Source organism: Neomonachus schauinslandi, chromosome 1, assembly GCF_002201575.2.
Source record: "Neomonachus schauinslandi chromosome 1, ASM220157v2, whole genome shotgun sequence".
Classification (NCBI taxonomy): Eukaryota; Metazoa; Chordata; class Mammalia; order Carnivora; family Phocidae; genus Neomonachus; species Neomonachus schauinslandi.
In genome coordinates, this window is record NC_058403.1 from 196,746,228 (window position 1) to 196,773,940 (window position 27,713).

At 44.0% G+C, this 27,713-nt stretch overlaps 1 protein-coding gene across 3 annotated transcripts in view; it reads left to right on the forward strand.

Annotated features, from left to right (window-relative positions):
* Positions 1-76: 76 nt before the first annotated feature.
* USP4 (ubiquitin specific peptidase 4) overlaps positions 77-27,713 on the forward strand; it is a 51,790-nt gene continuing 24,153 nt past the window's right edge. For 2 of the 3 annotated variants that reach the window (XM_021686903.1, XM_021686904.1), the window contains exons 1-6: positions 77-211; positions 3,158-3,285; positions 7,830-7,960; positions 9,128-9,254; positions 10,282-10,427; positions 10,556-10,617. In XM_021686903.1, the coding sequence (XP_021542578.1) occupies positions 111-211; positions 3,158-3,285; positions 7,830-7,960; positions 9,128-9,254; positions 10,282-10,427; positions 10,556-10,617 (695 nt within the window). In that variant the 5' untranslated portion in view covers positions 77-110. Of the gene's footprint in view, positions 212-3,157; positions 3,286-7,829; positions 7,961-8,103; positions 8,155-9,127; positions 9,255-10,281; positions 10,428-10,555; positions 10,618-27,713 lie in introns of those variants that run through there. The other variant, XM_021686905.1, reaches the window with a different exon arrangement.

The following is a 27,713-nucleotide window of genomic DNA, read 5'->3' on the forward strand; positions in this document are numbered from 1 at the left end:
TGGGAGCGCGCGGGCGCGCGTGCGTGCTTGCGTCCGTGCGTGGGCGCGGCCCACACCACGCCGTGCGCGAGGCGGATGTCCGGGCCGGCTGGGCTGGGGCCGTGGACGAGATGGCGGAAGGTGGAGGCTGCCGTGAGCGGCCGGATGCGGAGACTCAGAAATCCGAGCTCGGGGCCTTGATGAGGACCACGCTCCAACGTGGGGCGCAGTGGTGAGCGCTGGACCCGCGTTTCCGCCGCCCAGGGCCAGGGGCAGGGGCTTTGGCCCTCAGGCCGGACCTCTCTTTCCCGGCTTGGGTAGGGGTCGGGCCGGGGCGGTGTGAGTGACCCTGAGACGGTGTCCTGGACCGTGCCTCTCAGGAGAGGGACCACAGAATCACCTCGGGGAAAGTGTGGGGGTTGTCCTGGCCCATTCGGAGCCCCAGAGGGCGGATCCGGTGGGGGCAAGGGCTGCAGGAGGGGGGATAGGGGAGTGCTTACGGGGACCTTCTGGATGGGAAGAGCCTTTTACTTTCGAGGACTCGCTGTGTGACCTTGAGCGAAGGCGACCACACCTCCCAGACCCTGGTGCCTTACTGTTAAAGCCCGGGTAGCAATATTTGGCACCCCCACCTTATGGGTTGAGGAGAAGATCAGAAGTAGATACTTTTGTAACTTGTAAACTGCGGAACAGATGTCAAGGTCAGAAGTTGAACAAATGTTTGAGAGCCCCAGGTTATTTTGGTGGCAGATGTCAAAAATAATTGTGGCAGCAATATTTCGGAGTGGGAGAGGAGGATAGCTTAGAGCCTAGATGAAAAGATTAAAAGTCCAAGGTTTAGAAAAGCAAGTTGGAGATAGGAGGTTTCTTAATAAATTGTTTAGTAGAAGGGACAATATTTCACTAGTGAGGAGATTCCTGGGTGGTATTATGTGAGAGTAGAAACCTAGGGCTTGGCTTTGCATCGAATATGATTGAACATCCATCTTTAAGAAATTAAGGTGGTGTTGATAATGCCACTTAGGTAACAGAGGAATTGACCAGGGAAGGGAAGCATTGGGATTAGGAGGAGTTCTGATAGGGCTGTACAGCTGGCCAAGCTGTGAGAGGCAGAGCAAGCAGAAGTTACCTTGCATAGGGGTCACATACGAAGAATATTCAGCAGAACCAGAGGAAGTTTGAGATAGACTAAGATCACACACTAAAAGTGTTTGGAGAGAAAAGAGCATTTTAAAGATTTGGATGTATTTATGAATCCTTGTGGCCTCTGGGAAGCTGCCTGATTGCTGAGGTTTGTTTTGGGTGGCTCAGTTGGTTAAGCATCTGCCTTCGGCTCAGGTGATGATCCCAGGGTCCTGGGATCGAGCCCTGAGTGGGGCTCCCTGCTCAGCGGGGAGCCTGCTTCTCCCTCTCCCTCTTCCCGGCTTGTGCTCTCTCACTCTCTCTCTCCCCCACTCTCTCTCTCAAATGAATAGATAGGTAAAATCTTAAGAACAACAACAGGAACAATTTAAAGGACTCACTGATATAATTGTGCTTTTTTTCTCCACAGAGATTTACTTCTTCTGTCTTAATTGAGTGATACTTATATTTTTTTTATTTTTTTATAGTGGTGCTTTTAAAATATAACCAGATCAATAATTAGAGACTAGAGACTATTATGTATGTATAGTACCATACCTAGACACTATTATATGTGTGTGTGTACTTTTTATTTTAAGCATACGTTTTTTTTTTTTTAATATTTTATTTATTTATTTGATAGAGACACAGTGAGAGAGGAAACACAAGCAGGGGGAGTGGGAGAGGGAGAAGCAGGCTTCCCGCTGAGCAGGGAGCCCAATGTGGGACTTGATCCCAGGACCCTGAGATCATGACCTGAGCCGAAGGGAGACTCCACTGAGGCGCCCCAAGCACACGTTTTTAAAATGTCTTCTTTGGTACTCAAAGGAAACCTGAATTGTATGGTGTTATTTTCCCATTTTCAGAAAGAGAATTAGTTTAATGCTTTTCATGTCAAGCAGTATAACCAAACTTGCTGTTCTGGACAAGGACCTCTTTTTTTTTTTTTTTTTTTTAATTAACAAGAAGTACTTCTTCTTAATAAAGAAGTATGTGGGTCTCGACAGCTGGGATATGTACAATTTTTAATTTTTTTTTTTAAGATTTTATTTATTCATTTGAGAGAGAGACAGAGAGCACAAGCAGGGGGAGAGGCAGAGGGAGAGGGAGAAGCAGACTCCCCACTGAGCTAGGAGCCCGATGGAGGGCTCGATCCCAGGACCTGGAAACCATGACCCAAGCTGAAGGCAGATGCCCAACCATCTGAGCCACCCAGGTGCCCCAACAAGGACCTCTTTAAAGATCATTATGAAATTAATGACTTGCTCCTTGGCAAACAAGATTTTACTCATAGGAGGACTTCACTTAAATAAGCATTTTGAAGCCAATCATTTCCTTTTATCTATTCATTCTTTTTTTTTTTTTTAAGTAGGTTCCATGCCCAGTGTAGAGCCCAATGTGGGGCTTAAATTCACAACCCTGAGATCAGGACCTGAACTGATACCAAGAATCAGATGCTTAACTGAGCCACCTGGGCACCCCTCATTCTTTTTTTTTTTTTTTTTTTTTTAATTTAAAGATTTTATTTAGTGAGAGTGTGTGAGTGGGGGGAGAGGCAGAGAGAGAGAGAGAGAGAGAGAGAGAAAATCTCAAGCAGACTCCACACGCTGAGCAAGGAGCCCGACATGGGGCTTGATCTCACGACCTGAGCTGAAATCAAGAGCTGGACACCAACTGCGCCACCCAGGCACCTGTCTTTTGTTGTTGTTGTTGTATTTTAATAAAAATATTTATTTTTAAGTAAGCTCTATGCCCAACATGGGGCTTGAACTCATGACCCTGAGATCAAGAGTTGCACACACACTCCAGATTGACTGAACCAGCCAGGTGCCTCTATTCATTCTTTCAACAGTCATTTCACTTAGTGGACCCCTGTCTTGGGCCAGTCTGTCTGTGCCATCTGAGGCCTAGTCCTGCTCTTTTTCTTGAGAATGTGTTTTTGAATGGGGAGTGTGTGTTCCCCAGGTGGAAAGATCATAAAAAAAAATTAAAGGAGCAACTGCAAAAACTTAGAACCTCAGTTTTTCTGGTATAGTAAATTTTTATCTGTCTCTAGGTATCTTATTGACAGCCGGTGGTTCAAGCAGTGGAAGAAGTATGTGGGTTTCGACAGCTGGGATATGTACAATGTGGGTGAACACAATCTATTTCCTGGCCCAATAGATAACTCCGGACTCTTTTCAGGTATAGTATCCCATTGCTTTTCTAACTGAAATACCCACCTAGGCAGTGACCTGAGGTCGTGTTTATTGGTAACAGGGATATTGTGAACCTGACTTTCCTGCTGTGATGGGGTAGAAACAAGTGTCCTTGATTTGCATCTATAGCAGACATCTTTGTAAGACCGTCAGGGAGGAGTAAAGCTACTTTTTCCCTAAACTAAGTGCTTCACACAAGAGCATGCTTCTAGTATTTTTCTTTTTGCAAAATAGTTTTGTTCGAGATGTCAGATTTTAGACTAGCATGTGGAATGGAAAGAAATAGGATATTATTTTGAAATTGCATCTGGAATCTGAAATTTGGGCACCAGAATTTTCTGTGTTACCGTTGCAGTGGAACAAATTGCAGACCTGTTTACATCCATCAAGCATTCCTATGATGGTTCTTTGTCATAGGAGTGTGTGAGGAGAGGTGGAAGGTAGAGTTATCACAGTCAGCTCCCATTGGAAGAAGTGATTGAAAAAATGATGCATGACATACCAGAGCTGGGCTTGTACCTGTAGATGCATAGATATGACAGTTGACCTTTCCCAGGCTGTGTTCTGCTAAGCTTTAGACTCCCTTGCAAGCAGGATGAGAGTGATCTGTTGATTATGTCCAAAATCAGAGCGGTAGGAAGGCAGACACGTATGAGGCTTGATCCAAGTACTTAACACTAACCTGGGTGGGGTTTTTTTTTCTCCAATTTTTATTGTTATGTAAATCACCATACATTACATCATTAGTTTTAGAAGTAGTGTTCCATGATTCATTGTTTGTGTATAGCACCCAGTGCTCCATGCAGAACGTGCCCTCTTTAATACCCATCACCAGGCTAACCCATCCTCCCACCCCCCTCCCCTCTAGAAGCCTCAGTTTGTTTTTCAGAGTCCATCGTCTCTCATTAACCTGGGTGTTTTTTATTTTCATTATTTATTTTTTTTTTTAAAAAGATTTTATTTATTTATTTGACAGAGAGAGATAGAGAAGGAACACAAGCAGGGGGAGAGGGAGAGGGAGAAGCAGGCTTCCTGCCGAGCAGGGAGCCTGATGCGGGGATCGATCCCAGGACCCTGGGATCACGACCTGAGCAGAAGGCAGACGCTTAACAACTGAGCCACCCAGGCGCCCCTAACCTGCGTGTTTTTTAAAAATGGGCAGTGCTTCAGCTCAGACTTGTTTTAGGGGAGATCAAGTGACATAATAATTCATGTGCTTTGTTTCCTGATGTAGGTCAGATGGTGGCATCACACCATGAAGTTGGCATAAGGGAGCACAGCAGTGTGTTTGCACTTTTCCTCCCCCTACCTTTTTTTTTTTCTTTAGTAATCTCTAACCCCAATGTGGGGCTCAAACTCACAGCACCAAGATCAGGAGTTGCATGCTGTACTGACTGAGTCAGCCAGGTGCCCCTCTTTTTTTTTTTTTTTTTTAAGATTTTTATTTATTTATTTGACAGAGACACAGCAAGAGAGGGAACACAAGCAGGGGGAGTGGGAGAGGGAGAAGCAGGCTTCCCGCCGAGCAGGGAGCCCCATGTGGGGCTTGATCCCAGGACCCTGGGATCATGACCTGAACCGAAGGCAGACGCTTAACGACTGCGCCACCCAGGTGCCCCTAAATAGAAGATTTCTTAATGCTTTTAAGAATACTAATGATGAGAATCCTAGGGCTAGAGGGGCTCTGTGAAATCATTTTGCGTGACCTTCAGCTAAGGGCAAGCATTTCTTCCATGGTCTCCCAATTTAATGTCATCTGGCTTTTCCTTGAAACATTTGCTACGTGCTTAGGAGGTGAGAAGTACATTCTGTTCAGACCCTGCTTAGAACATTGACGGTACAGGAATGACCTATCTCTGGTGAATGAGGGTCACCCCCTCAGTTCCCAGGCTGTCAGTCACCTGTCAGTCCCAGTCAGGCTGCCTTTCACCTACGGACATGGAAGTGGCTGGATGGGGCTCTTGAAAGTGTGGGAAGGATGGGCTCTAGCATATCCTTCCTTACGTTGTCTGCAGAGCACCTTTTCTTTTTTCCACCTCTGCCTCTACTGTATATCAGATGAAATCCCTGTGCTTAGGCCAAGCAGTGCTCTCATTTTTCCCCTTTATTTGCCTCTGTGGAAGAAATTTGCAGAGACTAAATCCTAATTCCCAAACCTCTGTGTGATTTTTTTTTTTTTTTAAGATTTTATTTATTTATTTGACAGAGAGAGACACAGCGAGAGAGGGAACACAAGCAGGGGGAGTGGGAGAGGGAGAAGCAGGCCCCCCGCAGAGCAGGGAGCCCGATGTGGGGCTCGATCCCAGGACCCTGGGATCATGACCTGAGCCGAAGGCAGATGCCCAACGACTGAGCCACCCAGGCGCCCCAAACCTCTGTGTGATTTTGAGCATGATGCCTTTAGAGTGATCCTGTTTCAAGTGAAAATAGTAAACTGAATTGGGAATTCCAGTCATGTTTCCTGCATTTGCACTGAGTGTGTAAGAGGGATGTGTGCGAAAATCATCACAGAGACTTAGAGGGGAAAATGCCCCATGGAAATGATGTACTTGGGGTTGGTGATGCTGAAAGCGGTGTGTTCCTTTCCCACGTTTAAAGGTTTCTGGCGGCTGCTCGGCACAGTGTGTATAGCCAGATCTGAGTAGTGCTTAGTGTTAGAAAGGCAGAAATGTATCTCCCTGAGTAAGACAAGAAGTGAGTAACTTCTATGAGTTTCAATTTATAAATCAGAGAAAGGTTTAATTTATAATTCAGAAAAGTTTAATTTGTAAATCAGAGAAAAGTGTCAATTTGGGGGGGGAAGCTTTTGTCTAAAGCAGATCGATACCAGTGGATCATCCTTCTCTTGCTCAACAGAAAAGGCCTGCTCTGTCAGTGTTAATAATCATGCCAGAGCTGCTGTGGAAAGTGGTTGGCTCACCAATGAGGAGGATCCATCTTTTTTTTTTTTTTTTTAACTATGGTAAAATATACATAACAAAGTTTATCATCTCGACCATTTGTAAGTGTATAGTTCAATAGTATTAAGTATATTCACATTGTTTTGCAACCAATCTCCAGAACTTTTTCGCCTTGCAAAACTGAAACCCCCCACCCATTAAACAATAACTGCCAATCTCCTTTCCTCCCAGCCCCTGGCAGCCACCATTCTACTTTCTGTGTTTGAATCTGACTACTCCAGATACCTCATTTAAGTGAAGTCGTTAAGTATTTGTTTTTCTGTGACTGCATTATTTTATTTAGTATAATATTCTTGGGTTCATCCTTGCAGCATGTGTCAGAATTCCCTTCCATTTGAAGGCTGAATAATATTCCGCTGTAGGTATATACCCTATCATGTTTATCCGTTCACCCATCTCACCTTGGTATTCCTGTCCTTCGCTGCTATTTAATTCCTTTCCTATTCTCCCTGGAAATGAAAAAAGCAGAGGTGGATCAGATCTGAAACTTGATATAAGGAAGGACAGAAGAGCTGATGGGATAGGGTATAAACTGGTGTGGGGGTGAAGGGGGGTGTGGGTGATGGGAAGCCGCAGTCACTTTATGAACGCTGCTTGGTTTTGGTTTTGGTTTTTAACATCATATGCCTTGGGCGCCTGGGTGGCTCAGTTGGTTAAGCGACTGCCTTCGGCTCAGGTCATGATCCCGGAGTCCTGGGATTGAGTCCCACATCGGGCTCCCCCTTCTCTGTGGGGAGCCTGCTTCTCCCTCTGCCTCTGCCTGCCACTCCCCCTGCTTGTGCTCATTCTCTCTCTCTCTCTGTCAAGTAAATAAATAAAATCTTTAAAAATAAACCAAAAAAACCCCATCATATGCCTTGAGTTACAGATGAGTTGCACCATTGTGGGTACTTTTGTACCCACTACAGCAGGACTGGGTGTTGCTGGGCACAGAGAGGCTCTGTTGATGGGAGGTGATCAGCGTTCCCTTGATCCAGTTCCTTGGTCGTCAGTTGAGGGTGTGTTTCTGATTGTGGATGTCCGCTTCTGACTCCTAGTCATGTTGCCTGCCTGTGGTAGGTGTGAGGTGGATGTTTAGCATGTTAGGGTGTTAAAGACATTCCCGCTCCATAAGGGGTTGTCCAGCTGGGTTTTGACTTGGACTGGAAAACTAAGAATATTGAATGACTCTTGGTAAAATAAAGTTAACTTCAATGATGGGTTTGTTGCTTTTTAGTAAATCTTTCAGAAGATACTTGACCTCAATGAAGTTTCACTAAGCAGAATATTATGTTAAATATTCGTAATTAACAGTTTTCATTGTGGAATCTGGAAGCATGTTGAAAATGTAAATTGGAGTTTTTTATCCTCCCTACTCCATTTCATTATAGAAGAAATACACATTCCTTTGAAGGCGTGGCTGAAGACAGTTGTCAGGTCTGCTCTGTGTTATGGCCAGTGACAGAATTTTGGAATTTTGTACTTGTTCCTATAAATAATTTTCTTATTTCTGAAAAGTACATAAGAATCCTGTAAAACAAATATTTCTGGGGAGAAGAGCAGTGAGTTATGAGCTGTTTTCTTTTTTCAGATCCTGAGAGTCAGACCTTGAAAGAACATTTAATTGATGAATTGGACTACGTATTGGTCCCAACAGAGGCCTGGAATAAATTACTAAACTGGTATGGCTGTGTAGAAGGCCAGCAGCCCATTGTCAGAAAAGTGAGTACACGAATTGTCGCAGTTGCCGGTCAGTGTCTGCGAGTGCTCCCTGGGGACACTGACTGTGTTGGTTTTCTCGGGTACTGGATGTACCTAAGTGGTCGAATAGAGGTGTTTGAGGCCTTGTTTCTGGTTCTCTTTAGGGAATTGTGGTCGTGAGTGGTGGTGAGTGAGGCTGCTCACCTGAGATGTTACAGTGAGTGGCCTCCAAACATCAGAGCTGCCCAGTGGCTTGGGATGTATCCAGCAGTGCCATGAGAGCACTTTCTGGAAGGCTCTATGAGAGAGAGTTTACTTGGGGTCATATGGACATACAGTAATGTACTGCTTCTTGTTTATCTTACAGCTTCTCTGAGACTGCTTTTTCCTCTATGCTTATGAGTCTTTGGCCACACTGTTGAATATCTCAAAAAGCAGGTGTTCATAAGCCAGAGAAGAATAGCCTCCTGAGGGAAAGCGGGCCATATGATCGAAACCCAGATTCTTTACCCCTCTGGTAGATGGGACTTAGGAGAAGACCATCCACCCTGACTCTCACAGTCATTTGCTTGTCCTACCAGAGGGGACATCACATGCCTGCTAATAGGTAGACATTGGGTAAATTTCTCACTCTCCCTGGTATGTAGTTTCCCTTCTCAGAGTAGGAAAGATCTGCAGTCCTGAGGCCATGCTTCTAAGTGAGAGTCATTGTTTGGGGCCAGAACGACCTTCTTTCTCCAGCTGGAAACCTGGGCCCCTGAGAGGGGTTAGGGATCAAAAAGTTGGGGGTGTGCCAGTCTCCTGCAGATGTCCCCTCATGCCCACAGTGTTGCCATATGGTGAGTGTTCTGCTACCACAGGGATTTAGCTATGTTCTCTAGTCCTTTCATTCGACAAACCCTGCAAGGGAGACCTCATGATCCTGATTTAGAGATGAACAGTGGCTTCCCTTTGGGCAGTGTTGTAGCTAGCTCTGGCTCCATCCGGGTGCTCTCCCTCATGAAGGGGAGAAAGATTTTCAACTCTTGGACAGTTGCTGGTGGCTTTAAAAATCTGTCCTGATCCCCTGATCACTTAGGGAAAATGATTATTGTGTGGATTCTGCCTCTTACCACTAATGAAACCTATTGTTTCCAAGACTGCCTGGTGTGGAACCCCTGCTCCTTCACCTGTGCCTCTTGTTTGCAGGTGGTGGAGCATGGCCTGTTTGTCAAGCACTGCAAGGTGGAGGTGTATTTGCTGGAACTGAAGCTCTGTGAGAATAGTGACCCCACCAACATGCTGAGTTGCCATTTCAGCAAGGCAGACACCATCGGTGAGTAGCTGGGCTGGGGTCCTGCTTATTCGGAGGGAGAGTGCAGAGTATTGTGGCTGATGGGTGCGAAGCCGGACACCCCCTCCAGAATTGTTACCCACATAGACTCAGGTTGTAGGTGCTGGTCCTGACCTGGATCTTGAGGAGAGCTAAGCCTGGGAATCATGTTTTATAGAACACTGGGCATGATCCCTGACATGCGGTGATAATGGTGATAAAGATGAGGAAATGCAGATTCAGAGAGGTTACAGTAACTTATTAAAAAATCTCTGTTAGAAAGTGGCATGGGGGGCGCCTGGGTGGCTCAGTCGGTTAAGCGGCTGCCTTCGACTCAGGTCATGATCCCAGGGTCCTGGGATCGAGCCCCACGTCGGGCTCCCTGCTCAGTGGAGAGTCTGCTTCTCCCTCTCCCTCTGCCTGCCTCTCTGCCTACTTGTGCTCTCTATCTCTCTGTCAAATAAGTAAATAAAATCTTTAAAAAAAAAACAAGTGGTAGGGGCGCCTGGGTGGCTCAGTTGGTTAAGCGACTGCCTTCGGCTCAGGTCATGATCCTGGGAGTCCCGGGATCGAGTCCCGCATCGGGCTCCCTGCTCGGCAGGGAGTCTGCTTCTCCCTCTGACCCTCCCCCCTCCCATGCTCTCTCTCTGTCTCATTCTCTCTCTCAAATAAATAAATAAAATCTTTAAAAAAAAAAAAACAAGTGGCAGGGCTAGTATTTGAAACCACATTTATCTTAACTTCAAAGATAAGTTTTCTCACCTTTCTGTGTTGCTTGTGTGCTATAAATGGGACCCACCTCATTAAAGAAGGAGAAGCACAGGGAAAGTTTCTAGTGTGTGAGTGCAAGAGGATTCCCATGGGAGACATTTGGCCTTAAAAACTGAGGGGCTGTCAGTCAGAACTTTTGGTCCAAGGCACTCTGTGACTGACCATCCGAACAGGAAGGAGGATGAGCATTAGCTTGCTACAGCTCTTTTTAGCCTTGCATCTCGAGGAAATCCTGAGTGATCTTTCTGCCTGTCTCTAGCAACCATTGAGAAGGAGATGCGGAAGCTGTTCAATATCCCTGCTGAGCGTGAAACACGACTATGGAACAAATACATGAGCAACACCTATGAGCAGCTGAGCAAGCTAGACAACACTGTCCAGGATGCTGGGCTCTACCAGGGTCAGGTAGGAGGGCTCAGGCCATGCCCAGCAGGCAGCTCTGCCAGGGTGTGTGGCCAGATATCTTCTGGTTCTGAGCTCATCACCAGTGAGATGCTTTGCATATTCCTTATTTGGTTTCCCCTTTCACTCAGGTGCTAGTAATTGAGCCCCAAAATGAAGATGGCACATGGCCGAGGCAGACCTTGCAGTCAAAGTAAGTGACCTTTTTCTCCCTTGTGGCTGGGCACACAGGTGTAAGAGAGACACTATTTCCTAAGGCATTTACTTGTGCTAAGTAAAATTTTTCGGGGTCAGATGAAGAAGCGTTCCATTTCATATCCAGAGTCTATTTCATATCCAGAGTCTGTAATACTGGCCTTTGGTAAGCAGCATGCTGGGCAGCCATGTGAGGAAAGCTATCAGAGTGGGTGAACACGGTGGTGAGCCTCTCCTTCTTGAGAATAAGAGAAGGAAGAGAAGGGGCCCAGATCTGGGAAAGCTGCTCTGCCAAGAGGCAGCTTTGTTTTTGCCAAGGGCTTTTATTTTCTCCACCTGTAATTAGAAGCTTGGCTGGAAAAGAAGAGGGCTCAGGCATGGGGTCCTGTATGACTTCAAGTTTGATCCCACCTCACTTTTTACCCACAGGCCTGTTAGTCACTGTTGCCCTTTTTGCATACTGGGGGGATTATTCTGCCTTTAAACTGGGACCCCAGGCACCTCTATCTCAGGAGAGGTTTGTGTGCGGTGTGGAATTGTGCATGTCCTGAGAAGGGGACAGAAGAAGTAATGAGTTTTTCTTACGGTATAAGGTGGGGGAATTTGTGTTGTGTTCTGATAGTTATGGGGATAGTGTTGGTCTTTGCTGTCTTCTTTCAGTCAGGTCTTGGACAGTAACTGTTTGATAGTGATGGGCTCTTACATAGCTCTTTTGAGAATCACAAAAGCTATAGGCTCTCTCTTGAGAAACACGTCAGAAGATAGAACATTTTGCCAATAATCTCAAGGATTTTACAGATAACCTGAAGCCTAGCGGTAGACTCAAGTTTTAGAAACTCTGGTCACCAGTTCCTGACAAGATGACATATAGCTGTGGTATGCAGAAGAATGCCCCCTCCATGTCCAAGTCCTAATCCCCAGAACCTATGAATATGTTAGGTTACATGGCAGAGTGATTAAGATGTGATTAAGGGTCTTGACATGGGGAGATTATCCTGGATTATCTGGATGGGCCCAGTGTAATCACAGGGTGAACAGGGGAGGCAGGAGAGTCAGGAGATGTGAGGACAGAAGCAGTGTCTTAAGTGATGATATGTGCAAAGACTTCACTGGCAACTTTCCAAGATGGCGGAGGACTAGGAGACCTTAGTTTCATCAGGTCCCAGGAATTCAGCTAGATAGTAATCAAATCATTCTGAATACCTGTGAACTCAACCAGGCTCTAAGAAAAGAATTGCTGCAATTTGGGGCGCCTGGGTGGCTCAGTCATTAGGTATCTGCCTTCGGCTCGGGTCGTGATCCCAGGGTGCTGGGATCAATCCCCGGATCGGGCTCCCTGCTCTGCGGGAAGCCTTCTTCTCCCTCTCCTGCTCCCCCTGCTTGTGTTCCCTCTCTCACTGTATCTTTCTCTGTTAAATAAATAAATAAAATCTTTAAAATCAATGATTTAAAAAAAAAAAAAAAAAGAATTGCTGCAGTTCTACAAATAGAAAAGTGACCACTTTCTGCAAGGTAGGGGGTATGGAGAAGTGAATCCGAGGCGATATATGGGAAGCTCCGGCAGGTGGCACTGGAAGGTGATATAGCAGCTGAGTGCAAAATCAGAACTTTTAGAGGTCTGCTCTGGTGAGGGACTTCTCTGCCTGAAAGGTGCTCAGGTGGCAAAGAGGGGCAGAATCCTAGATGGGACGGTGTGGTCTCAGGATCCTCGGGGTCAAAGAAAGACCAGGGTGCCTGAGTGTTGCAGAGTTCCCAGGCATCGGCGTAGGGAAGCCGGCTGTTATCAATGAGCCCATGAGTGGGCTTTCAGCTTGGTTTTGCCATAAACTGCAGACTGTGGCACAGTTGGGCAACCGTTCTCCAAGCAGGGGCCCAGCAAGCGGCAGAACCACGGCAAGACCCACCCCTTCTGGAGCCTCGAAGCAGGGTTGCGTGCCTGAGATAGAAATGCTTGGTCACAGGCCAGGTGATCACAGAGTGCAGCTGGAGACCTGGGAGACAGAAATGTTTAACTGCTTTTTCCTAAGGGCACACAGAGGAGTGGGGCTCTGAGCTCTTCACTCCAGGGCCAGAGATTGGGAGGCTGCTATTTTCATTCTCATCCTCTAAAGCTGCGCAGGAAGCCTTCAGGGAACAAAAGCCACGTAGAGCAATCCGGAGCCGCTTGCTTAGCCTAGCCCCTTGGCAAGGGCAGTGCAACTCCGCCTCGGCAAAGACACTTGAGAATCAGTGCAACAGGCCCCTCCCCAGAAGATCAGCAAGAATATCCAGCTAAGACCATGTTTACCCATCATAGAGAACTGCAAAACTCCAGAACTAGGGGAGAATAGTGTATAGAATTCATGTTTTTTTTTTTTTTCTCATTCTTTAGTCTTAATTTTAATTTTTTTCTCTTTCCTTTTCAATCAATTTCTTATTAACTTTTTTTTTAAGTCTTTCTTAATTTTCATTTTTACAGTTTTCGGATGCAGTTTCTTCTAACAGACCAAAATACACCCAGATTCTAGTGTATTGCTCTGTTCTGTTCACCTATCTGATTATATTCTTTTTTTTTTTTAAGTCTTTTTAAATTTTCATCTCTGCAGTTATATTCTGTCCTTTCAGTGTGTGTGTGTGTGTGTGTGTGTGTGTGTGTACACAAGTTTTTCTTTTTTTACAATTTTGGGATGTCGTTTCTTCTAACAGACTAAAATACACCCAGGATATAGTGTATAGCTCTGTTCTGTTCACTTGTCTGTTTATACTTTCTTTTTTTGTTTTTTGTTTTTTTCTTTTGTGTTTTTCATTTTTACAGTTACATCCTATCTGTTCATTGTATTTAAGTTGATTTTTGTACATAAATTAGTTTTTCTTTCTTTACAGTTTTGGGATTTAGTTTTGTAACAGACCAAAATACACACAGGACCCAGTGTATTGCTCTGTTCTGTTCACCTTGTCTGATTATATTCTCTCTCTCTTTTTAAAATTTTTATTTATTTACTTATTTATTTTCGGGTTTGGGTCTCTTCTGATTTGTTTAGTGGGTGTTTCTCTGGGGCTGTTATTGCCATTTTAGTATTTTGTTCTCTCGTTCATCTATTCTTCTCTGCACAGAATAACAAGACGGAAAAACTCACCTCAAAAAAGAGAACAAGAGGCGGTACTGACTGACAGGGACCTAATCAGTATGGACATAAGTAAGATGTCGGAACTAGAGTTCAGAATAACAATTATAAGGATACTAGCTGGGCTTAAAAAAAGCATAGAAGACTCTAGAGAATCCCTTTCTGGAGAAATAAAAGAACTAAGATCTAACCAAGTCGAAATCAAAAAGGCTATTAATGGGATGAAATCAAAAATGGAGGCTCTAGCTGCTAGGATAAATGTGGCAGAAGAAAGAATTAGTGATACTGAAGACAAAATGATGGAGAATAAGGAAGCTGAGAAAAAAAGAGGTAAACAGCTACTGGATCACAAAAGGAGAAATCGAGAAATAAGTGATACCATGAAGCAACACAATATTAGAATAATTGGGATCCCAGAAGAAGAGGAAAGAGAGGGGGGCAGAAGGTATATTGGAGCAAATTATAGTGGAGAACTTCCCTAATTTGGGGAAGGAAGCAGGCATTCAAGTCCAGGAGGCACAGAGAACCCCCCTCCGAATCAATAAAAATAGGTCAACACCTCGACATATAATAGTGAAGCTTGCAACTCTCAGAGACAAAGAGAAAATCCTGAAAGCAGCTCGGGACAAGAGGTCTGTAACCTACAAGGGTAGAAATATTAGACTGGCAGCAGACCTACCCACAGAGACCTGGCAGGCCAGAAAGAACTGGCATGATATATATATTCAGCGTGCTAAATAAGAAGAATATGCAGCCAAGAATACTTTATCCCTCAAGGCTGTCATTCAAAATAGAAGGAGAGACAAAAAGCATCTAGGACTAACAGAAACTAAAAGAATTTGTGATCACTAAATCAGCCCTGCAAGAAATATTAAAGGGGATCTTTTAAGTGAAGAGAGAGCCCAAAAGTAACATAGACCAGAAAGGAACAGAGACAATATACAGAAATAGTGACTATAGGCAATACAAGGGCGCAAAATTCATATCTTTCAGTAGTTAACTCTGAACTTAAATGAGCTAAATACCCCAATCAAAAGACACAGGGTATCAGATTGGATCAAAAAGCAAGACCCATCAATATGCTGTCTGCAGACTCATTTTAGACCCAAAGACCCCTCCAGATTGAAAGTGAGGGGGTGGAAAACCACTTATCATGCTAATGGACATCAAAAGAAAGCTCAGGTAGTAATACTTATATCAGACAAATTAGATTTTAAACCAAAGACTGTAATAAGAGATGAGGAAGGACAGTATGTCATAATTAAAGGGTCTATCCAACAAGAAGATCTAACGGTTGTAAGTATTTATGCCCCTAACATGGAAACAGCCAGTTATATAAACCAATTAATAACAAAATTAAATACATCGATAATAATACAAGATAGTAGGGGACTTTAACACCCCCCTCACTGAAATGGACAGAATCTAAGCAGAAGATCAACAAAGAAACAAGGGCTTTGAATGACACACTGGACCAGATGGACTTCACAGATAACATTCAAAGCATTCCATCCTAAAGCAACTAGAATACACATTCTTCTCGAGTGCACATGGAACTTTCTCCAGAAGAGATCACATACTGGGTCACAAATCAGGTCTCAACCGGTACCAAAAATTGGGATCATTCCCCACATATTTTCAGACCACAACGCTTTGAAACTTAAACTCTCACAAGAGGACATTTGTAAAGAACTCAAATACATGGAGCTTAAAGAACATCCTACTAAAGAATGAATGGGTCAATTAGGAAATTTAAAGAAGAATTTAAAAAATTAATGGAAACAAATGAAAATACGACTTTCAAAACCTTTGGGATGCAGCAAAGGTTGTCCTAAGACAGAAGTATATGGCAATACAAGCCTTTCTCAAGAAACAAGAAGGGTGTCAAATATACAACCTAAACTTTAACAGCTAAGGGAGTTGGAGAAAGAACAGCAAGTAAAGCCTAAACCCAGCAGGAGAAGAGAATCAATAAAGATTAGAGCATAAATCAACAAAATAGAAACCAAAAGAACAGTAGAACAGATGAAAGAAACTAGGAGCTGGTTCTTCGAAAGAATTAGATTGATAAACCCCTGGCCAGACATATCAAAAAGAAAAGAGAAAGGACCCAAATAAATAAAATCATGAATGAAAGAAGAGAGATCACAACCAACACTAAGGGAACATGTTATGAGCAACAGTATGCCAACAAATTAGGCAGTCTGGAAAAAATGGATGCATTCCTAGAGAGGTATAAACTACCAAAACTGAACCAGGAAGAAATAGAACATCTGAATAGACCCGTAACCCCCAAGGAAATTGAAGGGGTAATCAAAAATCTCCCAACAGACAAGATTCCAGGGCCAGATGGCTTCCCAGGGGAATTCTGCCAAACATTTAAAGAAGAAATAATGCCTGTTCTTCTGAAGCTGTTTCAAAAAATAGAAGTGGAAGGAAAACTTCCAAACTCTTTCTATGAGGCCAGCATTACCTTGATCCCAAAACCAGACAAATACCCCATCAAAAAGGAGAATTACAGACCAATATTCCTGATGAACATGGATGCCAGAATTCTCACCAAGAGACTAGACAATAGGATCCAGTAGTATATTAAAAGGATTATTCATCATGACCAAGTGGGATTTATTCTTGGGCTTCAAGGGTGGTTCAACATCCACAAAGTAATCATTGTGATATACTGTACTAACAAAAGAAAGGATAAGAACCATATGATCTCTGAATAGACGCAGAAAAAGTATTTGACAAAGTACAGCATCCTTTCTTAATTTAAACTCTTCATGGTGTAGAGATAGAGGGAACATACCTCAATATCATAAAAGCCATCTACGAAAAGCCCACAGGGAATATCATTCTCAGTGGGGAAAAACTGAGCTTTTCCGCTAAGATCATCCCTACATGGTAGGGATGTCCACTATCACCACTGCTCTTCAACATAGTACCAGAAGTCTTAGCCTCAGCAATCAGACAAGAAGAAGAAATAAAAGTCATCCAAATCAGCAAAGAAGACAAACTCTCACTCTTTGCAGATGATGTGATGCTCTACCCCCAAATTGCTAGAACTCATACAGGAATTCAGCAAAGTAGCAGGATATAAAATCAATGCACAGAAATCAGTTGCGTTTCTATACACTAACAATGAGACAGAAGAAAGAGAAATTAAGGAGTCTATTCTATTTACAGTTGTACCAAAAACCATAAGATATCTAGGGATAAACCTAACTAAAGAGGGGCATCTGGGTAGCTTAGTTGGTTAAGTGTCTGCCTTCTGCTCACGTCATGATCTCAGGGTCCTAGGATCGAGCCCCAGGTTGGGCTCCTTGCTCAGCAGGGACCCTCTCATCTGTCCCTTTCCACTGCTCGTGCTGTCTCTGTCTCAAATAAATCTTAAGAAAAAACAAAAAGCCTAACCAAAGAGGAAAAGGATCTGTACTCAGAAAACTATAGGGCACTCATGAAAGAAATTGAGGAAGACACAAAGAAATAGAAAAACGTTCCATGCTCGTGGATTGGAAGAACAAATATTGTTAAAATGTCTGTGCTACCTAGAGCAGTCTATACATTCAATGCAATCCCTATCAAAATACCATCAACTCTTTTCACAGAGCTGGAACAAATAATCCTGAAATTTGTATGGAGCCAGAAAAGACCCAAAATCGCCAAAGGAATGTTGGAAAAGAAAACAAAAGCTGGTGGCATCACAATTCTGGAGTCTAAGATATATTATGTAGCTGTCATCATCAAGACAGTATGGTACTGGCACAAAAACAGACACATAGATCAATGGAACAGAATAGAGAACCAGAAATAGACCCTCAACACTATGGTCAACTAATCTTCAACAAAGCAGGAAAGAATATCCAATGGAAAAAAGACCGTCTCTTCAACAAATGCTGTTGGGAAAATTGGACAGCCATATGCAGAAGAATGAAACTGGACCATTTCCTTACACCATACACAAAAATAGACTCAGAATGGATGAAAGACCTAAATGTGAGACAGGAATCCATCAAAATCCTAGAGGAGAACACAGGCAGCAACCTCTTTGACCCCAGTCACAGCAACTTCCTGCTAGACACGTCTCCAGAGGCAAGGGAAACAGGCAAAAATGAACTTTTGGGACTTTATCAAGATAAAATGCTTTTGCACAGCAAAGGAAACAGTCAACAAAACCTAAAGACAACTGACAGAATGGGAGAAGATATTTGCAAATGACATATCAGATAAAGGGCTAGTATCCAAAATCTATAAAGAACTTATAAAACTCAACACCCAAAGAACAAATAATCCAATCAAGAAATGGGCAGAAGACATGAACACACATTTCTCCAAAGAAGACATATGAATGACCAAGAGACACATGAAAAAATGCTCAACATCACTTGGCATCAGGGAAATATAAATCAAAACCTCAATGAGATACCACCTCACACCAGTCAGAATGGCTAAAATTAACAAGTCAGGAAATGACAGATGTTGGCGAGAATGCGGAGAAAGGGGAACCCTCTTAACACTGTTGGTGGGAATGGAAGCTGGTGCAGCCACTCTGGAAGACAGTATGGAGTTCCCCCAAAAAGTTGAAAATAGAGCTGCCTTATGACCCAGCAATTGCACTACCGGGTATTTACCCAAAAGATACAAATGTGATCCGAAGGGGCACCTGCACCCCAATTTTTACAGCAGCAATGTCCACAATAACTATTGAAAGAGCCCAGATGTCCATAGACAGATGAATGGGAAAAGAAGATGTGGTGTGTATATATACAGTGGAATATTATGCAGCCATCAAAAATTGAAATCTTGCCATTTGCAACAATGTAGATGGAACTAGAGGGTATTGTGCTAAGCATAGTAAGTCAATCTGAGAAAGACAATTATATGATCTCACTCGTGTGGAATTTAAGACACAAAACAGGATCATAGGGGAAGGGAGGGAAAAATAAAGACGACATTGGAGAGGGAGACAAACCATAAGAGACTCTTAATCATAGGAAACAAACTGAGGGTTGCTGGAGGGGAGGGGGTGGGGGAATGGGGTAACTGTGTGATGGCCATTATGGAGGGCATGTGATGTAATGAGCAGAAAGACTTCACTGGCCACGAGCCAGTGGCCACTGGGTGGCCTCTAGAAGTCCCTAGAGCCTCTACAAAGGAACACAGCTCTTTAGCTCAGTGAGAATCATTTTGAATTTCTGACCTGCAACATTGTTAAGATAATAAATTTGTGTTCTTTTAAGCCAGCAAGTTTTTGGTAATTTGTGACAGCAGCAATCAAAAGGCTAGCCCAGACTGCTAACTCCCTTCTTGGAACTGGAAATGCCACAGAACCCAGAGAAAATAACAAAAACTGTGAGGAACCCCCAGGGGAGACGGAAGGTAGATTCCAGTCTGGGAGGTAGTGTTGACAACTTGGAGCAGGAGAGGCTGGATGTACTGGCCAAGGGAGACTGTTATAGTTCTGCCTTTTTCTCTTCCCAGTGCTGCTGCTTCCCATCCCTTCCACACCCTGAAGTCTCAGATTCCAGTGAAGGGAGATAGCTTTTGGAAAAGAGCAGTGCCTCCTTGAATTTGCTTGAAGGTTAGATTCTCTCTGCAAAGCCTGTCCAGTGGCTGATGAGCCCAGAGTGAGATTCCGGAGGTACACTCCCCTCCCCACTCCCCTAATAGTGCCAGACACTCTTCTAGATCCTGAGGATACAGCAGTAAACAAAGTTTCTGTCCTCAAGGAACAGTAAATAGGAACTACCCACTCGTCCAATGGTTTATAAGGACTGCGGGAAAAAAACAGGGAAGAAAATCAAGTGCTAGGCTTTGGGAAGGGGCAGATTTAAATATGGTGATAGGGAGGCCCCACTGAGGGTCACAAAGGAGGTGAGGGAATCCGCAGCGGTGGACGTTCCGAGGCAGAAGCAGGCTTTGTTGAAGACTGGCGGGAGTGTGTTGGGGCTGGTGCCAGGAGGGATGGCAGGAGGGTTCGGGGGACGGTGGTGGGTCATGTGAGACTCTGGATTCTAGCTGTACCTCTGGGGGAGGTAGGGAGTTCATTGGAGGGGGTGCAGTGATTGGAGGAGTAGTGTGGTCTCACCTGATGAAGAGCTCATAGGGAGCCATAATGAGAAGCTGACAAGTGGTATAGTCGAATGAAAGGAAAATGGCAGATTGACAGCCTGTGCTAGTGGGAGCATAATTCATGTTCCCAGCCTCCTGGGAGGGTGGAGTAAGCATAGTGAATATCATCAAGGAAAGGAAGTGGGTACATGAAGCGGGAATAGGGAGGCATACTTGGGAACGCGGAATTCAGGAGATGGGTTGAGTAGCAGAATGGATGTAGCTGAAGACTGAAGAAGTTGGAAGGTCAGGTTTAAGAATTCTACAAGGCTTTCGGAGGGATAAAGAGATGAAAGGTAGGCGAAGCAAAGTGCTGTGGAGGATAGGGGCTAGAAATGTCAACGTTTGTATAATAGGAATCTCAGAAGCAGAGAGGAAATGACCGGAGGAAGGGGAAGAAAATGTTTGAGGTTATAATGACCAAGAGTTTCTCAGAAATCATAAAAGAGGAAAGGTCTGAAATTTAAAGAATGCTAAACACAACAGAAAGCCCGCGCCTAGACACTAGAGTAAAAACTTAACAAAGATGTAGAGAAAATTCCAAATTGTTTTGAAAGAAAAAGTCACAAAGGAGTAAGAAGCAGACTAGTCAGTAGCAACAATGGATCTAAGAGATACTTTTTCAGTGTTAAAGTAAAATAACTTTAAAAGAATTTTGTATCCTACTAAACTGTTACTTAGATGTAAAGATGAAATATTTTCTTCCTCTAGCATAGCTGACCTTGGAAGGTTTTCCACACAGAGCTCCTGAGTGGAGGAGGTACTTTTAGAGTCCAGGGGCACGCAGTAGAATCCGTAACATGTGAGAGAGCACACACCTAGGGAAGTGTTTTGTTGGCCAGAAAAGCAAGGGCTTTGGGACTTTGGAGTGAGCAAAGATTTCTTTTTTTTAAAGATTTTATTTATTTATTTGAGAGAGAGAGAATGAGAGAGAGCACATGAGAGGGGGGAGGGTCAGAGGGAGAAGCAGACTCCCTGCCGAGCAGGGAGCCCGATGCAGGACTCGATCCAGGGACTCCAGGATCATGACCTGAGCCGAAGGCAGTCGCTCAACCAACTGAGCCACCCAGGCACCCTGAGCAAAGATTTCTGACACAAGGCACAACGCCACAAACCTTGGAGGAGGAAATGGTTAGAGGGGGTGACTGATTTTTTTTTTTTTAAAGATTTTATTTATTTATTTGACAGAGAGGGAACACAAGCAGGGGGAGTGGGAGAGGGAGAAGCAGGCTCCTGGCCGAGCAGGGAGCCCGATGCGGGGCTCGATCCCAGGACCCTGGGATCATGACCTGAGCTGAAGGCAGACGCTTAACGACTGAGCCACCCAGGCGCCCCGGGGGTGACTGACTTTTAAGAACTTCTGTTCACTAGAGAGTAAAAAGGCAAGCCACAGGGTGAGAAAAGATTTGCAGTACATATGTCTGACACAATGCTTAGATCCAGAATTTGGAAGAAACGCCTCCCAAGACAGTAAGAAAAAGTTAGGCAACCCCATTAGAAAAGGGGCAAAAGATCTTCACAGTTAATTTACCAAAGAGGATATCCGGATGGCTAGCAAGTATATGGAGAGGTGTTAACCTCTGCAGTCATCCAGAAAGGGCAAATTAAAACCACAACACAGTGCTTCTGCACATCCCCCAGAATGGCTGTGAAAAAGATGGACAGTACCAAGTGATGTTGAGGTGTGGAGCACCCTGAATTGTTGGGCCCTGCTGATAGGGCATCTAAATTGATGGGGTGATTTTAGGAGATTTGGCAACCCTTACTAGAGGAAGAATTATGTACATATTCTACAACTCCGCGAACCACTCCTAGGCATACAGCCAACAGAAATACATCTCATGTTCACTTAAAGATATGTTCAAAGATGTTCACGACAGCACTACTTGTCATAGTCGCAAACTGGAGTTAAACCAGATGTCCACCAAAAATAGAGGGGATAGATACATTGTAGTGTATTTACACTGTGAAAGTCTGTAGGGACCCAGCAGTGTTGAGTTCATGAACAATGGTGAATGAGAGAAGCCAGAAACAAAACATGACATCCTATGTTCTCTTGATACCAAGTTTAAGAACAGGCAAAACTTACCTAGGGGTCTCAAGGTCATGGTAGTGGTTAGCTGTGGGAGAAATGATGACTGAAGGGAGCATGAAGAGGACACTTGGGGTCTAGGGCTGTCCTGTTTCTGGGTCAGGGCACTGGTTATGTAAATGTATTCATTTGGTGCAAATTTCTTGATTTTTACTTTCATGATTTATGTATTCTCTATGTAGTACTTCAATAAAAAGTTGAATAATAAGAAAGGTGTAAGAAAGCAGCCCGTATCATTAACAGTCCAGAAGTTAATTCTGGGTAATTCCAACACAGAAGACAAGTGAGGAAACGGGAGGCAGTACAGAGCAGAGAGAGATGGGAATGTGCTGAACTCTTTCTCTATAGGGAAATGGAGATAGTTACAAGTCTAAGTAATTGATGGGGAAAAATAAAAATAGTTAGAGGTCCTGATAAGTTAATGGAGTAACTGCCAGAAATGTATAAATAGAACATATATCTTTGGAATATGCTGTGTTGATTAGGAAAGGTTTGATGGCAATTAAGAAAGTTAGATGCTGGAGTCTTTCTAAGAAGAATTTCTGAGGTGGGCAGTCCACTGCTGGTATCATTAGAAACCCAGCCGCTCTGTCTTGTTGTACTGTGTGAAGCTTCTACTTCAAAGGTGCTTCTTCCCTGTGGGTCTAGGATTCTGGAGCTGCTGTGGTTTCACCTGCATTCAAGTGGCAAGGAGGAAGAAGCAGGAGGGACATAGCCCTACCTTTTAAGGAAATTTCCCAGAAATCATACATAAAACGTCCCTTTGCATCTCTTGAGCCAATGATATGACCATACCTGGCTTCAAGAGAGGCAGGAAAATGCTTTTTAGTAGGGTTGCAAGGTGTCTAACTACAAATTGGGTTTCTTGGGGTGCCTGGGTGGCTTAGTTAAGTGTCTGCCTTCAGTTCAGGTCATGATACCAGGGTCCTGGGATCGAGCCCTGCGTCAGGCTCCCTGCGCAACAGGAGAGTCTGCTTCTCCCCTTCCCTCTGCCCTTACCCTGCGTGTGCTCTCACTCTCTCTCTCACTCTCTCAAATAAAATCTTAAAAAAATAAATAAATAAAAATAAAAATTGGGGTTCTTTAAGGAAAAAGGGCAGAATAGCTTATTGGGAGGCAAAACGGGGGGAAAAAAGCAACAAACCCTCTCTTTCTTCTCTACTCTACCAGTACTTCTTGCCACTACGTGTGTGTAGGTTTTTCTCACACCATTCAGTTCTCTGACACCTGCTGGGTGTTGTACAATTTCACTCAATTCTGGCACAGTCTCCCTGGAAGTAGCATCAGATCCCACAGGTTAAGGGCTCAATCCCATCAGACTGGCCCACTTTAGATCCCAGTTCCAAGTCCAGGTTCTTACCTGTGCTTGGGATGACCGGCTATTAATCAGGTTCCTGTGACCCCTCCTTGGACTTGATAATTTGCTAGAACAATTCACAGAACTCAAGAAGACAGTTTACTTGCTAGATGACCAGTTTGTCAAGAAAGGCTATAACTCGGGAACAGTGAGATGGAAGAGGTACTAGGTGGGTATAGGAAAGGGGTGAGTGAGGAGCTGCCCTTAGTCATTCCACCCTTCTGGGACTTCCAGTTTTCACCAACCCGGAAGCTCTCCAAAATTCCCGTGCTTCAGGGATTTTTGTGCAGGCCTCAATAAGTAGGCATGATTGATTAAATCATTTAGCCATTAGTAATTAAACTCAGATTTCCAGCCCTTCTCCCCTCCCCAGGGGGTTGGGGGTAGGCAGCTGCAAGTTCCAACCCTCTAATCCCATGGTTAGTTCTTCTGGCAAGCCCCATCCTTTGTGACTTTCCAAAAGTCATTAACATAAACAGAGGTGGTTGAAAGGGGTGTGTTGGAAATAAGACATTCCTTTCACTTTTATCACTTTGAAGCTATTTCAGGAACCAAGGACAAAAACACAAGTATAACAAAAACTGCTCCCAGCACGCATCACTGAGGAAATTACTGAGGGACTGTGTACCAGGAAGTTTGGACAAGACCAAAATACGTATTTCTTATTATTTTTAAAAAAATACGTATTTCTTTTTTTTATTAAGATTTTATTTATTTATTTGACGGACAGAGACACAGCCAGAGAGGGAACACAAGCAGGGGGAGTGGGAGAGGGAAAATCAGGCTTCCCACTAAGCAGGGAGCCTAATGCGGGGCTCGATCCCAGGACCCTGGGATCATGACCTGAGCCAAAGGCAGACACTTAACGACTGAGCCACCCAGGTGCCCCCCAAAATACATATTTCTTATTAAAAAATCACAGTACTCTAGGAGACAACTAGGAAACTGCCACACCTAAGAAGGGAAATTGAGGGCAAGAAGTAAAAAAGAACAACTGAAAACTTGGTAATTAGAAAACATGAGATAAGGAGGCTGAATTAAGGACATCTTGAATAGTGATTAAAATACCTATAAATGGGGGCACCTGGGTGGCTCAGTTGGTTAAGCGATTGCCTTTAGCTCAGGTCATGATCCCAGGGTCCTGGGTCCGAGCCCCACATCAGGCTCCTTGCTCAACGGGGAGCCTGCTACTCTGCCTGCCTGTTCTCTCTCCGTCAAATAAATAAAATCTTTAAAAAAAAAAAAAAGAATAACTATAAACGGGTTAAACTCACTCATCAAAACTCTCAGATCAGATTTTCTTTCTTTTTTTTTTTAAGATTTTATTTGAGAGAGAGAGCATGAGAGGGAGTGGTGGGGGAGAGGGAGAAGCATGCTCCCCGCTGAGCAGGAGGCTGATGCGGGGCTCAATCCCAGGACTCTGGGATCATGACCTGAGCCAGAGGCAGATGCTTAACTGACTGAGTCACCCAGGCGCCCCCATTTATAGTTATTCTAATCACTATTCAAGCTATCCTTAATTCAGCCTCCTTATCTCATGTTTTCTCACCCCAAGATTTTATTTATTCATTAGAGAGAGAGCACGAGCAGGGGGAGGGGCAGAGGGAGAGGGAGAAGCAGGCTCCTCCCTGAGCAGGAAGCCTGAAGCGCAGCTTGGTCCCATGACCCTGGGATCATGACCTTAGTCGAAGGTAGACACTTAACCAACTGAGCTACACAGGTGCCTCTTTTGATCAGATTTTCTTTAAAAAACAAACAAAAACAGCTCTATTTAGTAATGCATCATCTGTCAAGCAGACACAGGTTAACCTTGAGGGAGTGGTAAAATACGGCCAGTGAATTTCTCATCCAGGGGAAGTCACTGATTGGCATAACCCTTTTTTTTTTTTTTTTTAATCTACATATAGAGTCAGTTTTACATGTGTTGTGGCTGGAGAACAGCATAAATTGTCTCCGTTCAGCTCTTTTATTAGTGAGGGCCACCTTGTAAATTCTGAACATTTTAAGACAAGTTTGTCTTCCTTGTGGATTGCTCCAACCTTTGTGTTCGTGCTTCCAAGGTTTTCTGTAGAGCAGGCCTCACTTCTCTCTCTCTCTCTAACTCCCTCTGACTTTACTAGCCTGAGGTCTCTAAGGCCTGGTTAGCTCTGCACCATCGCCCCCTTTTGAGGCTGCCTGCTCAGAGGTAGAAGAGGCCAGTGTTCCTGAAGTGGAGATGTGGGTGCATGCAGGTGAGGGTTAACAGCATTGTTGTGGGGAGAGCAGAGCTTAGGATGTTGTGAAGGCAGTGAGGATTCCAATAAGAGTTCATTATTATCTTTTTTTTTTTTTAAGATTTTATTCTTAAGTTATCTCTACACCCAACATGGGGCTTGAACTCACAACCCCGAGATCAAAGTTGCATGCTCTACCACTGAGCCAGCCAGGCGCCCTGAGTTCATTGTTATCTTAATGATAATGCCAGGTACTGGACTCTGGTTACTTGAGGTCATCCCTAAAAGGTGGGCTCATCTGCAGAGCAGCTTTCAGCCTGGAGAACATCTGAGAAGCATGCAGAGGTCCGTGGAGCAAGGAGGGCAGGCATGAGTGTGTTACAGGGCCTCAGTCATGGGTTCAGAGCATGTTCTAGTTATGATTGGTAAGGACTGGACATGCCTAGAAGCAGGAAATGTCTAGGTAGAAAGCTACTGAGAGACCAGGGGCTTGACCAGAGTGTCTTTTAAAGGAGCAGAGGAATCCTTCTTTGGAGCTGTAAGCCTCTGTTTTCAGAGTGTTGGTGGCATGAGACCCAGTGAGGTTTTGACTCACCTAATATGTACCCTCGAGTGTAAGGTGTTTCCCACCAATTGCCTATTTGTCAGCCTGCAGTGCCCCAGAATGTGCTCTAAAGCTTCTGATGACAAGTGCCAAGTGCCCAGGCGTTTCCCATATAGTCACTTTTCTGCACAGAGGTCTTGCTTTTGTCTCTCAAGGGTGGAGTTTAAGAAAAACTGTCTTGTGGCATATGGGTGGCTCAGTCGGTTAAGTGTCTGACTCAGTTTCAGCATGATTGCAGGGTCCTGAGATCAAGATAGCCTCCCCACCCCCCTGCTCTGCGCTCAGTGCAGGGTCTGCTTGTCCCTCTCCCTCCCCCTCTGCACCTCCCCCCACCTGCTCACTGGCTTTCTGTCTCTCTGAAATAAATGTCTTTAAAAAAGAAAAACTTTGTCTTACGTAAATTTTCAGGCATATAAAAAGAAATCCTTATGTACTCATCATTGGGTTTCTTTTTGACTGGATTTACTCTGAAAACTACTGCCAGTGTTATCTAGAACATTTTGAACAAATGTCAGAATTTTTCTTTGTTTTCTTTCATTTCAACCAGAAATGTCTGTTTAAGAAATTGACAGATCCAGGGGTGCCTGGGTGGCTCAGTCGTTAAGAAATTGGCAGGTCTTGGTTATGGCTTCTGTGGATTTTTGCCCTTTTGAGTTCAAAGAAATAGAATGTTAGTAGTGAACAGTTAGTAAAAAGGGGAGTGAGTATTAGACTATATGCCTTGAGGTTCTGCACGTCAGAATTTGAATTTCGCTATCATATAGTACCTGTCAACACACCTGAGAATGGTATGCCCTATCAGACCAGCCTTGAGTAGCGACTTTCCTGCCTGCATCACATTGGACAGGTTTCATGTGTGTGCTGAAGTCACCTTCAGTGCCCTTGGTTCTGCCAAGTCTCATTTACAGAGGTATCCAGATTCTTGGACTTATTTGCAGCATGAGGATGAGGCTCTCTGAAGCAGATGCTCTTCAGGATTTGAGAAAGGTTCATTTCCCTATGGGAAGGTGAGGGGCTGCGGAGCCCTCTTTCCCTCTCTTCTCACTGTGATGTCAGAGTGTGGAGCAGAACTCAGTTCCTGATGCCCACTTAGGCCCTTGGGTAGTTTCCTGATGTCTGTCCACTGAAGGTGTGGGTGCAGGGTCACTCCTTATCTCTGCTGCCTTGTTTCGCTTTCTTGCAGGGAACCCTGGTTGAGACCAGATCCCATTAGATTGGGCTCTCTGCTGGGGCATATTGTAATCATTTTCTGTAGTCTAAAAATAACCCCAAATCTAGAAGGAAAATCACATTTGTACATATTTGAAACAAAGCAGAACAATTCACTTTCTTCTACATATTCTTATACAGATTTTAGTAGAAAATTAATAAAAATCATACCAGTTTAATATTTGGGACAGTGCTTGCATTTATTAATCAGAAAGTTGGAATAAATCTAAAATAAGATGCTATGAAAAATATCAAAACATAAGTTTGAGACAGAGGTTACTCACATTTGATAAATTTGAGGAAGCAAAAGCAATTCTCCTTGAATAGCATAGTGAAGCCGAATTACCGTTTTCCTGTTGTAGTGTACTTATAACCAGCTGTTCATTTCGGGTCAAGTATTTTTGGGG